This window comes from Hypomesus transpacificus, chromosome 8, assembly GCF_021917145.1.
Source record: "Hypomesus transpacificus isolate Combined female chromosome 8, fHypTra1, whole genome shotgun sequence".
In the NCBI taxonomy this organism is placed as follows: Eukaryota; Metazoa; Chordata; class Actinopteri; order Osmeriformes; family Osmeridae; genus Hypomesus; species Hypomesus transpacificus.
Genome location: NC_061067.1, coordinates 6,430,663 through 6,444,577, shown reverse-complemented (window position 1 = coordinate 6,444,577; position 13,915 = coordinate 6,430,663). Strand labels below are relative to the sequence as shown.

The following is a 13,915-nucleotide window of genomic DNA, read 5'->3' as shown; positions in this document are numbered from 1 at the left end:
ACACCCTAAACATGACACACACACACCCTAAACATGACATACACACACCCTAAACACGACATATACACACCACAAACACTAAATACACACACCCTAAACACGACATACACACACCCTAAACACACACCCGCACGTGGGGTTCACACGTCCTAGTCCTGGGTGGGGCAGTTTCTCCCTTGAGCTCGTTTTGTTGCCCAGCACAAAATTGATCATGAAATAATCATTATAAACATAAACAAACATGACGAGCAATCCAGACGAAGAATTAACGTCTACTAACACCCATGGCTCCATTTTGATAGCACCAAATCTGTTGTTCACATCCTCTGATTTTAGTCTACTGTGCCAAGATGAATGTAACCTTGTGGGTTTTCCTGAAGAAAAGGAGAAGACAAAACACTAAAATAAAGAGGAAAGGAAATAGAGGAAGATTGTCTGCAGGTGATGGTAATAATAATTAATGTACTGAAAGTACCCCTCTTGGCTGAGTCAACATACTTGTTTTAAAAGTTAAAGGCTTATAAAAAAGAAACTACTGTTCTGTTTCACAGTGAGCACTGAATTTGTTTTTGTTTTGTTTTTTATAGCTCTTTTTACATCTTATTTTTGGGGATCCAAATCCTGTATAGCACATATTTTATTATTGGCTAGTTCAATGCACTACTGTAGAAGACAGAACAATTGGACTGTGAAGTGAGGCGGATGGCAGGAAGGCAACCAGACGCTTCCCCGCATCACAGTGGAGAAGCTCAAACTATCCAATCCACTGTCACCGTACTGCATGACGAGGACGTGACTGAGCTACCTCGCCGCTCCGCCAGGCGCATCTGCACATGCCAGCGCCTACGCTGCACTCCCTCCGTCTCAATGTCCGAGTTACCACAGACGACAAATTATTGATATATCTGGATCGATGGAGGATGTATCAGACCTCATTGTAAAGTGGGAACCATCAGCCAAAGCGGTAGTGATCATTTCTGTGCAAGCAATCCCTTAAGGGGATCCTAGTGTGTTCCACATGTCCCAGGCATTGAGGTTGTTTGCCCCATCCTCTCGCCTGTGGAGGAGTGTGGCAGAATGTCCCTTAGCGGTGGCTAGTGTCCTATAGAAGAGAGGAGGATCATCTCATATACTTTAACCCCTCCCTCTCCAACCCTCCCCATGTTCCTCTCTTTTTTTTATCATGTGTGATTATTAGATCATCTGATGTGTGCACATTCATGTCTTCCGCGTGCCTGCGTTGAGGGGTATTGTCTTGGTGTTGTTTTGAACTCGTACTGTACTTGGAGTCCGATTTTTTGCTTTGTTGCTGTTAGCTATATTTTTGATGAAGTAATCTGTGTGTCCGATTCATTCAAGAGTCACCAATTCCTCTGTTGCTCCAAACCGATTAATCGTGTGATGGTGAAAGGGTGGATTGGGATAGAACTGGCTGGTCTTGGTAGAGGCGGGAGGGCTCTCATAAAGGTCTGGTTTTTCCTCTCAGTGGTTGCCTGTTTGCTTTAGCAACACCTCTGTGCTGTGGCTGGTAGATACTGTTTATTTATGACAGGCAGGCTGACAGATGGGACTTGTAGTTTTACCTTGTGTATTTCATGTTATACCCCTCCACCAAACTTGTTTGATCCCACCCCCCCACCACCACCTTTTGTTGTTCAGTTTTTGTGGACCGAGTGGAAAATAAACAATCCAAAACCACTCAGGAAGAGAAGCTTTCGTCATATTGCTAGCTCCAGGATCTTTTACAAACTCCTGACTGATTGTAAAAATTAACTACTTGGTTAAAATAATGTTGTGAAACCCTTTATTTAAAACTGGTCAAATACACTAAATCGGGAGATACTGTTTCTGGTTTATTTTAACGATTCTTTTGTTCAATGAAGTTCAAATTTACCCTGAAGCACTTTGAAATGTACTTTTAGAGCTGAAAGTGAACCCCTACCTATAACGAGCCTCTCTCTCTGATGACTGTTTAAGGAAACAACTGGATGTCCTCTGGGTTTGGCTTTAGGTGGATAACTTAATGAAGTGATTGTAGCAGTTAAGACGGTTCACTGCTCGGGACAGCACTGTACATGTATATGATGTTTGTGTGTGCTTGTGTGTAACCTTTGGGAGATTGATGCATTGCAGTATAAATCCTCAAGATCTCTGTAGTCTTGGTTCCTCAAGTTTTTACCCTCGAGATAAAGCCAATAAAGTCTCAATGAGAGCTGACTGGTGCAGTTCTTTTCTTTCCACACAGGACATTAGGTGCCTTCAGTATTGTGCTTCAGTATATTTGTCTCAGCAATAGCATGACTGTATAAATATGGAAGAAGACGTAACATGTTGCTGAGTGAATAACTTCAGTTAGTGAGAAGTTAATTAGCCTACACTCACTACAGAAAGACCAGTCCAGAAAGGTTAATTCTGGTAGCCTTCAACAGACTTATTAGAGTTGATTTCATGTGCTAACCTAATCACACCAGCAGAGGTCGCTATGAAAGCTTTCTATGATGAAATTATGATTTAGATTGTAACGCATTAATTGTACGCTGGCATGTCATGCCAGAACAGAACAAAGCCATAGCCAATAAACAGTCCAGTCTTAGTGTGAGCTCCAAATGACGTGACAACAGAATTATGAATCTACACTCAATTATTCATGATGAACTCGATGTCTTATTAGTGGAAACCTGTGTAAATGTTATCTTCATTGGGACAATATGCTCAGTAAAAAATGCTTGTTAGCTATGCTGTCTGTTGAACCCATATATTTAATTACAGATACATATCCTGCATACTAACGTCGGTCCAACTGAGAGGGTTGGTGAGCCGCGAGAGGGCATACCGTGAGTGTTGCAGTGTACAGTCCATCAAGGCAGGCCGACGGGCGGGGTGGGAGTGCGTTCTCTTGCGTCGGGTAGGTTGTGAAAGAGGCGGGGGACTGCGAATTCGCAGACTACAGTCTGTACGGTCGCGTACTCCTCAAGAGTGAATCCTGGAATAGCAGGAGAAAAAGTTCCTACTAAACAGTTACTTTGGTTGGTGGCGAGGAGAAAGACTTCAACTGCAGGTATTGTAGTTTGTATCTGTATGGATTGTTTGTTGCGGATTTTTTTTTTCTTAATCTAGGATATTGTTCCTACTGAGTTGCTACTTTGTCTGCTGCTGTTGCTAAATAGCTCACTTTGTAGTGTGTTCACCGCGAACAATGTTGTTTGCTTAGGCGATCATCCAAGGTTTACATGACTTTTTCTTCAAGAAAGGTTGTCCTTCAACGATATGGTTTGGTTTGTGGCTCTATTTAGTGTCGCAAGTAGCCTTTGCAAGGTTGTTTTTGGTAAATGGTTATCAACGTTTCGCGCTGTTATTATACATAGCGAACCTGCCACCAAATAACGGGATGCTTGGGTCAATAGGCCTAATCTTCGATAGCATATGCACTGATTTTGGACTCTTATTTAAACAATAAATATGTCTCCGGAGTATCCAGTAGCCTTCGATCGATTTTCAATTTCTTTGAAATCAGTAATGATTCCGACTCACAAATGCGTCTTGAAGCCTGGGAATGCTTAGTAAATTCGAGTTAGACTCTTTTGTTGTTAATGAATATGGATTCAAGTCTTTTGTATTTCAGCAGTCTATTGAAAGTCTCGTCTAAGGACCCCTGCCCCCACATTCGGTTTCCCCTGTAGGGTAACCCCAACCTCAGGCATTCTTTGGCCGCTTACAAAATGTGTCTGTCAGTGTGGTGTTCAATCCTTCCCAAGTTGATGCGGAGAAAATACTTTCTCCGTGAAATCAATAGGCTAATCAGAACCAGAATAGATAACATCTGAACAGCAGCTGTTGGTAGGTGCACATCCATTGTGGCATGTTTTGAATTAACTATATGGACAAAGGCATGCATATAAAAAGCGCAGAAAAGAGTAGCCTATTTTCGAAACCAGATTTTCAAGACCAGGTTCAGACTTTCAGATCTTTTCTGGGCTTTTGAAAATTGGCTTTCTAAGAAACATATTTCAATTCTGCGTTTACATCCAGTTTTTGGCATACACTTGCGATCTTTGTGACATACATGCTCCCTTTCACGGTATTTTGTTGCTTGGGCGGCCGAGCAGATGCTTGGAGACAAAAGCGTGGGTCGTGCACTTTAGCCTAGCAAATGATGATAACCTTATTCAAAGGTCGGGCCTTGTGTGTGATGAGACTGATAAATGGTAATCTGACTGTGGTCTAGTTTTCCCAGGCGATTACCGCATTCCTGGGAAGCTAATATTCAATATCGAAGATATAAATTCACTTTTCCCAATGGAGCTTATTCGACACATTTATATGGATCATTCAAATCTAAATGCATAACACAGGTCAAAGAAGTAAAGGTAGAGAGACCTGCAAACTGTTTTGGTCAAGATTAAAGGTGGAAGTGGTGTTATTATTATATATTGTTTTTGGTGGCCTCATAGAGTGGTTACAGGGAAATGGGAACCTACAAGAATCTGTTTAACAATCAGGTACAATATGAGGCAATGTATTAAAATATTACATTACCAACCAACATGTTGACTCAATTCCAGAAGGTATCAGACAATTCCTGGCTCGCTATTCCAAACCCAGAACCAACTTAATTTGAGTTGGAATTCTCGTAATCCATTGCCAACCTTTATCACACAAATAAATGATGCGACTATGAGAAGAGGGGTCGAGAGAGCGCCTTAAAAAAAAAACTATTTTGTTGCTCAGGGTGCTTTTAGCAATATTGTTTCTCTGCAGCAGGTGTAATTTAAAGGTGAAAATATTTGTGACAGTGTGAGAGGGATTCAAGGGTTGGCGAGACCACAAAAGCCGAACGAGTGAGCTCATTCTCCAGTCTGGTCTTACCTGGACTGATGGAACTATAATTTGAATAAGGTAGGATGGTGGTCTCAGTGAAGTACATTTATATTTAAAGCTGTTGCAATACAGCTTATTCCTAGCTAGCTTGTCTTGGTTTTTACTTTGCCTTGAAATAATGTTAAGGCAGTAGTTTTCCTTCAAATCTGGGGCATTATAGCAAGTTCAGAAGTTGATGCTGCCCAGGGCAATGCCATCATAATAATAACAGTATTTGTGGTGGTATCTATTCCTTATTGGGAAGCAGAATATGCTTATCCTCTCTGAAACAGGATCAGTGTGTCCTGGTCCTAGCGTTGGTGTGAAGAAGCACTCTAGACCCAACAGATAGCCCCTATCTGCACAGCGCAGCTCGCATCAGCGTCAGCAGCCTCATGGTCTCCAGCTCGCACGTCAGAGACAATGCCACACCATGGCTGTGAGGTCATGCACTTCTCTGGACACAATGGTGCTAGGGAAATCACCACTTTCACAGCTCTGGTGTTGAATGTTGGTGTGTGAGCGAGTCCTGACAATGTGTGTAGACTTGCTCCATTGGTGTCAGGGTTATCATCTGGTATCTGAATACCTCAATGTGCTGCATAGGAGTGGAAACAGGGTGTGTGTGTGTTTTGGGAGGGGGTCCTGGTCATTGGTGCATGGCACATAGACCCTGACTCACATACGACCCCCCCACCCACACACACACACACACAAACAGACTAGTTCATTCACATTCAGACACACCATCAAATCACTCACACCTCCTTAAGTCATGTAAGCCACAGAGAGTCTCGGTGTTCAGGCCTTTGTATGGACAGGCCCAGAAGTCTGTCACACACACACACATACCCACTATGTAGTTGGTATTACCTAATGCAGACCGCCTAACCCTAGGACCTGAGGGGTTACGCATCTCTTTCTCTCACACACACACACACACACACACACACACACACACACACACACACACACACACTATACACCAATACATCTATTTTGGGCATGAGGCTGTTTCTAAGTTTCTATGGATGTCTGGGTTTGTCTGCGTCGGTGTGCGTGTGTTTCTGAAGAAGAGGAGCCCTCTCTGGGACACAGTGTGCTCTCACGGGCCAATGAGAAAACACCTGCTCTTCCTCCTCCCCCATCACTCCCCATATCCAGCACTTAGACTGTGGCGGTGGCTATTTGGAGAAGAAGAAAGAGAATGTGATATGGTGTCGGGCCATGGGAGGTCCTGCTGTGCATGGGGCTAACCCTGAGCAGGGCAAGGGCTATTTGAGGTGAAATGTCGAGGGGATTCACCAAACTAGAAAGGCCAGTGACAAGGAGAGACCCCCGCCGGCTGTTTACCATATCGTGTTAGTGACTGTCTTTCTGTGAAACATCCTATGGGAACGCTGAGGGATATACTGGATGTAGCCCTGCGATCCCCCTTTGTGAAGATCATGTTCTGTACCTGCTGTATGAGCGGCATTGCGTTTGAGTAGGCTAATGCTTTGTATGTAGGGATGAGGCAGTGTGGGCAATGTATAAATAGGACATGGTCTCTGGTGTGTGTGTGTGTGTGTCGTGTCACCTGATCACAGTCGGATCTGTGCGGGGTTGCTTTGGTGTCACGGTGTGCACCAATGAGAGGGTCGGTCGGGTTACGCTGTTGGATTTCCTGTCCGCTCGGATCAGTTACCGCGGCGATCGGTCTGTTGATCCAGTTGGTTTGGAAGACGGATGGGGGGGCCAAATAGCTTCGGTTTGATCTGAACTCATACAGGCGTCTGGCAGTAACTCATATTCATAGGATGTGTCATGTAAGTAAGAGGGAGTTGTGTGTGTGTGTGTGTGTGTGTGTGTGTGTGAGATTATGGATTCAAAGGTGAGGTGGTTTTGATGGTGGGAGTGAACACAATGATATATATATATATATATATATGTGTATATACCAATGTGTGTGACAGACTTCTATCTATCTATCTACAGTGCCCTCCAAAAGTATTGGAACAGTGAGGCCAATTCCTTTATTTTTGCTGTAGACTGAAAACATTTGGGCTTGACATCAAACGATGAATGTGAAACCAGAGATCAACGTTTCAGCTTTTATTTCCAGGTATTTACATCAGGATCTGATGCACAAATTAGAAAATATCACCTTTTTGTTCGAACCCACCCATTTGTCACGTGAGCAAAAGTATTGGAACATGTGACTGACAGGTGTGTTTTGTTGCCCAGGTGTGTCCTATTACATACATTATTCAATCAATAAATACCACTGAATGTCTACACTCAGGTTCAGATTGGGTAAGATAGGTTTTGTCTATGCAGACTGTATTCAGAGGTGAAAACAACATGAAAACCAGAGCGCTGTCTTTGGGTGAAAAACAAGCAATTGTGAGTCTTAGAGAAGATGGAAAATCAATCAGAGCCATTGCAGAAACATTGGCCATAGCCAGTACAACCATTTGGAATGTCCTGAAGAAGAAGAAAACTACTGGTGTACTAAGTAACAGACGTCGAACAGGTAGACCAAGGAAAACATCAGCAGTTGATGACAGAAACATTGTGAGAGCTGTAAAGAAAGACCCTAAAACAACTGTTAGTGAGATCAGCAACAACCTCCAGATGGCAGGAGTGAAGGTATCACTATCTACTGTTCGCAGAAGACTTCATGAACAAAAGTACAAGGGCTACACCAGAAGATGCAAACCACTCATTAGCAAGAAGAATAGGAAGGCCAGGCTGGAATTTGCCAAAAAGTACAGAGATGAACCTCAAAAATTCTGGGACAAAGTTTTATGGACTGATGAGACAAAGATTAACTTTTACCAAAGTGATGGAAAGGCTAAAGTTTGGAGAAAGAAAGGAACTGCTCATGATCCCAAACACACAAGCTCATCTGTGAAACACGGTGGAGGTAATGTCATGGCTTGGGCTTGCATGGCTTCTTCTGGGACGGGCTCATTAATCTTCATTGAGGATGTAACACATGATGGCAGCATCAAAATGAACTCGGAAGTCTACAGAAACATTTTGTCTGCCAATTTAAGGAAAGATGCAACCAAACTGATTGGCAGAGCCTTCATCATGCAGCAAGATAACGACCCAAAACACACTGCCAAAACAACAAAGGAGTTCATCAGGGGCAAGAAATGAAAGGTATTAGACTGGCCAAGTCAATCTCCAGACTTAAACCCTATAGAGCATGCATTTTACCTGCTTAAGAGGAGACTGAAGGGAGGAACCCCACAAAACAAACAACAACTGAAAGAGGCTGCAGTGAAAGCCTGGGAAAGCATCAAAAAGGAAGAATGCAAAAGTTTGGTGACGTCAATGGGTCACAGACTTGCTGCAGTTATTGAAAGCAAAGGATTTGCAACTAAATATTAAGTCTTATTCACTTAAATATGTTTTAAGTATATCTGTTCCAATACTTTTGATCACATGACAAATGGGTGGATTCAAACAAAATGTGATATTTTCTTAGTTGTGCATCAGATCCTGATGTAAATACCTGGAAATAAAAGCTGAAACGTTGATCTCTGGTCTCACGTTCATTATTTGATGTCAAGCCCAAATGTTTTCAGTCTACAGCAAAAATAAAGGAATTCGCCTCACTGTTCCAATACTTTTGGAGGGCACTGTATCTGTCACACACATTGGTATATAACAGTCTATCATATCTAACTGTGGTCCCCATCCCACTCCCCCACCATTTCTCTCTTCCTTTAGGTTTCAACGGACTTCCCCACTCCTGCCCTACCCCAGCGAGACATGAGGCTCCTCCCAGCCCTCCATCGCTGAGCGAAGGTCGTCAAGTGCTTTTGGAGCCAGTCATGGCAGAGGGGGAGGGCCGCGCGGAGCTGGGCTTGGCTCCTGGCCAGGTGTATGTGGAGGTGGAGTACGACTATGAATACAAAGCTAAAGACAAGATGGTGAGCATCAAGCAGGGGGAGTGCTACATGCTGGTCAGGAAGACCAACGAGGACTGGTGGCAGGTGAGGAAGGAGGAGGGGACCAAGGCCTTCTACGTGCCCGCCCAGTACGTCAGGGAGGTGCGCCGGGCTCTCATGCCTCCTCAGAAGCCCCTCGTCCCGGGGGGCACGGTGCGGGTGAAGCCCACAGTTCTGGATATACGCCGGGCCTCGGACGAAAACCTCAACAGGCCCCTGGAGATGTCCAGTTTCGGGCGGCCCTCACCGTCCTCCACGCCCTCGCCATCGTCCGGCCACACGACCCCGCCCTCCCTGGCCAGAGACGGCAACCAGAACCCGGGGAGCCCACGGCACTGCAAGGGCGTGGCCGAGCTGGTCCTCCTCCACAACAACAATAACCATCTCCATGGTAACTCCACCCTGCCGCGCCAACGGGCCGATTCGCCGCCTCCCCGGGCGCCCAGAAACCACAATAAGAGCCCGGACTCGGACCAGAGCCTGCCCTCGGGGGACTCGCCAGGGGAGGGGTCGGAGAAGGCCCGGAACGACTCTGAATCTGGAGACGATCTGAGCAGCAGCTCCACTGAACACATGCAGGTATTTGACTCCTCTTTCTGTTTGTCAGCTTGTCCTCTTTCCTGCCTCCTGAATGGGTTTCGCTCGCTCTCGCTCTCTCTCTTTCTCGCCCTCTCTCTTTCTCATTTACCATCCCTCTCTCTCCCGTCTCCCCTCAGAGACACTCTTGCAGAGAGCTGTCCTCTCCTCCGCCAGCTTCTGTCAGCTTAGATAATGAACAGCAGCTTTCTCCCCCTCCCTTCATCTCCTGCCACGCTGCATCCGCTCATGACACCCCGTGGAGAGCACTCCTCCTTCCACACCAGCGCCCCACCCACTTTCCCGCCTCATTTACCAACAGTTTCGCAGGTGTTTGTTACAGTCCCCAGCCAAAAGCGCACTTCTTCCGTTTCACTCGTGTGTTTGGACAGGTGTGTGTTTGGGGAGTGTGTGCATGTGATGCATGGGCAAGTGTGTGTGTGTGTGTTTGTTTTGATTTGGGGGTTATTATAGTTATAAAAGCTGTTTTGAGTCGTGACTGTTAAACGTAGGTTTCTTTTATTGAGAAGCTCCAAGAGGTCCCTCCCCATCGCACTCCAGAACTGCAGTCTCACTCACTGATCCTTCCTGTATCATTACCCCCCTCTCCCCCCCGTATATCGCTGGTTGAACAATATTGATCCTGATATGAACCATGGAGTCCCAGAAAATCTCCCACCATCACTAATCACACCCCACCATCACCAATCACACCCCACCATCACTAATCACACCCCACCATCACCAATCACACCCCACCATCACCAATCACACCCCACCATCACTAATCACACCCCACCATCACCAATCACACCCCACCATCACCAATCACTCCTCACCATCACCAATCACACCCCACCATCACCAATCACACCCCACCATCACTAATCACACCCCACCATCACCAATCACTCCTCACCATCACCAATCACACCCCACCATCACCAATCACTCCTCACCATCACCAATCACACCCCACCATCACCAATCACACCCCACCATCACCAATCACTCCTCACCATCACCAATCACACCCCACCATCACCAATCACTCCTCACCATCACCAATCACACCCCACCATCACCAATCACACCCCACCATCACCAAACACTCCTCACCATCACCAATCACACCCCACCATCACCAATCACCAATCCCTTACGGGTGGGTGTGGGGTGATGATCAGTATCAGGGGGAAATAAATTAAGACCGAGGGAGAAACTGGGGGGGGGGGGGGGTCTTTTATAGATGAGGCAATGAGAGCAGATCCATTTGGAGCCCCCCCTTTTTAAAGGTTCTGCAGGAGGGGTGGAGGGGTCAGGGGGGTCCTGGCTAGACCATTCTGTTTGAAGGCCCTCTAGTGCAGCTTGTGGTTTGGTTGTTGTTCCGTGGTCTGCTGCCTCCTCTATGGAGCAGAACAAAGAGACTGGGAGAGAGTGTGTGTGTGTGTGAGATGTTGTGAATGGAAAGTAGGTCATATCTGCTGAGGATCAGTCTGTAGCACCCCAGTTGTCCTGCTATGGGGACGTGTGTGTGTGTGTGTGTGTGTGTGTGTGAGAGCTGTGGTGTGCCATGTGTTGGAAAGCAGAGGGAAAATGGAACAAAATGGGCAGCACGCAGAACCGTTCTGAACCGTTCACTATTCTGGACTGAAAATGTTGATTCTTGTCATACTTACTGTTTGGTGATTGTCATTGTAAAATGTTGAGCACCAGAGAATCGGCCCTTCGTTTTGAAATGTGCGTCTGCGGCTAAGTCTCAGTCAACAGGCTCCACAGATTGAATTTCATTTCACGCTTGTCCGATTACAGGCCAGAACAGTAGGCCTACACGTTCCTTTTTTCTTCATTCACCAATAGCATTTACATCTGTATGACTGGCCGTTTTGTCTGACTGGCTGCAGGGGTGGCTAGAAGGAAAATGGAGCATGGATGCAGACTGCAAACCAGTCTACTACTTCTGATTGGCCGGACAGCCAACACCTTACTTGCCTATTGTGACTGCGTATGTGTGGGTGCGCTTGTGTCTGTGTGGGGGGGGGGGGGGGGGGTAGTATCCAAGGGGGATATGTTCATGGGGACTTGATTCTTAAGCACTTTTGAGAATCGGCAGCGAGGAACTGTTGCTGCATGCCCCTCCCCAACGCTGAAGGCAGCTCGCTCCACAGGGGACCGAATCAGGGGAAGGAGGTGCCAAGGAGGATTTGTCAGTGACAAGCTTGTGTTCTCCTGCCAGCTGGTCTCCCCTTAATTGATTAGGGTTGATGAGAGCGAAGGGGAGAAATGCACTGTCGCAGTTCCATACTCCAACCTGCTCCCCCAATGGCACGCTCTTATCCGTGGGCACCAGAAGGAGCCCTCATTCCTGCCCTCACTGTAAGGGTTGGTCAGGTCCAGTGTACCCCCCCACCAACCGCACAACGACCCACAATCCCACGTAAATCTATAACACCCCCCCCACTCTCCTACTAAATGCACAGCCTCTCCTATGCTCTTAAGGGATTGCCAACATAAACCTCTTTTCTTCCTCACATCTCAGGAACCCTGGCTGGAGCAGCCCATATGTACAGGGTGTTGATTCCCCTAGAAGTGTCGCGGCCGAGCTGAAGACATGTAGAACGGCTGTTTTTATTTTACATTTTAAATTGTACATGTTGAAATATACTCTTCTGCTGTAGGATGTAAATGCTCCTAGTGGACTGTGTGTGTGTGTGTGTGTGTGAGAGAGAGAGAGACAGAGAGACAGGGAGAGAGAGAGAGACACAGAGAGAGACACAGAGAGAGACACAGAGAGAGACACAGAGAGAGACAGGCACTGTGGATCTGCTGTGTGGATCTGTGGAGAAGCTTGTTGTTGTGAGTCATTGTGTGGGGGATGGAGGTGACCCAGGCTTGTCACCGTGCTGTCTACGGCTGTGCCCTCTGGTACCAGCACAGCACTCGCCTGCTGCTGGAGTCAAATGAGACACAATCCAGCCTTAAATAGCAGCACACACACACACTCCTAACATCTTTACTCCTAACACACAGCGGGGGTGACACGAATGTCACCGACGTGGCGTCTCGAAGCAGGCCACTGTGCACGTTAGTAAAGGCCACCGTAACCCCCTAGAGACACCTCCCAGTATATCACATGTCCCTGGAACTACGGGGGCCCTATAGTAGCACTGCTTCCATGACCACACAACCGCATATAGCCTCTCTGACATAACTTAGTCTATGTGTGTGTGTGTGTGCAATATATAAATATACAACCCCACCATCACTGCACTGAGATGTTGTATAGAAGAAGACAGCTGGCCTGACCCGAGGTCAAGGTCTATCCCTCCGTCTGCCTTTCATCACATAAACTGTGCTCGTGGGAGAAAGCGATTCAGTGTGGGTCATGGGATCGTATGGATCTACAGGAAGAGCCTGGGGCAGATCCAGACATGGAGGAGGTCTCTGCATGCTTGTGCGGCAATGCCAGCTCGACGTTACGTCGAAGCAGGAAGGATAGATGAACTCCAATGTGGGGGAAAAAACGGTCCAATAAAGGACTGTGGAGGAGAGAGACACTCAGTCCCAGTCTGGGAGCATGAAGGATCCAGGGGTGAGGGACTGCCCTGTAAGCATCCCGCTCAGGAGCTGACAAACACAATGCTGGACAAATGGCCATCTTTGGGAGAGTGGTTTACATCAATGTGTCTCCACTCTTCTGCCAGCAGGTGTGTTTACCCACTCCAGCAAGAAGAGCAAAGGTTGTCAATGTGAAGCAAAGGGGCTTAACAGCTAACTGAAATAGCCTGCTATGTATGCATGGTCTCTGGGGAATGCACAGACCGTGGACTGGCAGGGAAACACAATATTGACCACCTTTGGATAGTTGCAACATTTTCTCGCTGTAAAAAGGTGCTGTTTCAAAATCCTGAAGTGTGATGGTCAATGTAGATTGTCAGACCTAAAACCAAATGTTTTGCTATACTGAAATACAAAGTAGATGGGGCCCAGTTTCAATGAGGACAACAGGAACTCATACTAGTGTTCAAGTTCAAGTCTTTTATTTGTCAGGTACACAGAACAACACAAGGTTAGACTGGGCACTGAAATTCTTAAGACAAGACAACGCAAGCACCTGGCATAACATGTGTAGTGTGCCATACTACAAACATCATGATGACATCACAGCACAGTCAATCCCGGGTAAACTAGCAGCAGCTGTACAGTAGCACCCAGTGCGTCCAGGCCCACCTTTGTGCGTTGGTCACTAATGCACAGCTGAGCCTCCATGTTCCTGCTCTCTAGACCAGCTGAAAAGGAGGCCTCTACTTGTTATCCAGCGCATACTTGTCATTCCTGCCACTGTGCCTACACACACACACACACACACAGGATGTGTGTGTGTCTGGTACAGTACAGACCTGGCTGGGGCATGTGTCCGCTCTGCGTCTAACTCAATGAAGGCCTTCTTATCCCTCCTAGCTGGCACATTGGAGCTCCCCCTAATCTAATATTTAACCTGGGCTAATAGAACTTCAAACTCTCAATCGGTGGCTCTC

General features: G+C 46.5%; 1 protein-coding gene across 5 annotated transcripts in view; it reads left to right on the top strand.

Moving 5' to 3' along the window:
• Positions 1–2,899: 2,899 nt before the first annotated feature.
• arhgap12b (Rho GTPase activating protein 12b) overlaps positions 2,900–13,915 on the top strand; it is a 39,422-nt gene continuing 28,406 nt past the window's right edge. For 4 of the 5 annotated variants that reach the window (XM_047023881.1, XM_047023880.1, XM_047023883.1 and 1 more), the window contains exons 1-2: positions 2,900–3,058; positions 8,581–9,380. In XM_047023881.1, coding sequence (XP_046879837.1) covers positions 8,685–9,380 — 696 coding nt within the window. In that variant the 5' untranslated portion in view covers positions 2,900–3,058; positions 8,581–8,684. The remainder of the gene's footprint in view (positions 3,059–8,580; positions 9,381–13,915) is intronic. The other variant, XM_047023884.1, reaches the window with a different exon arrangement.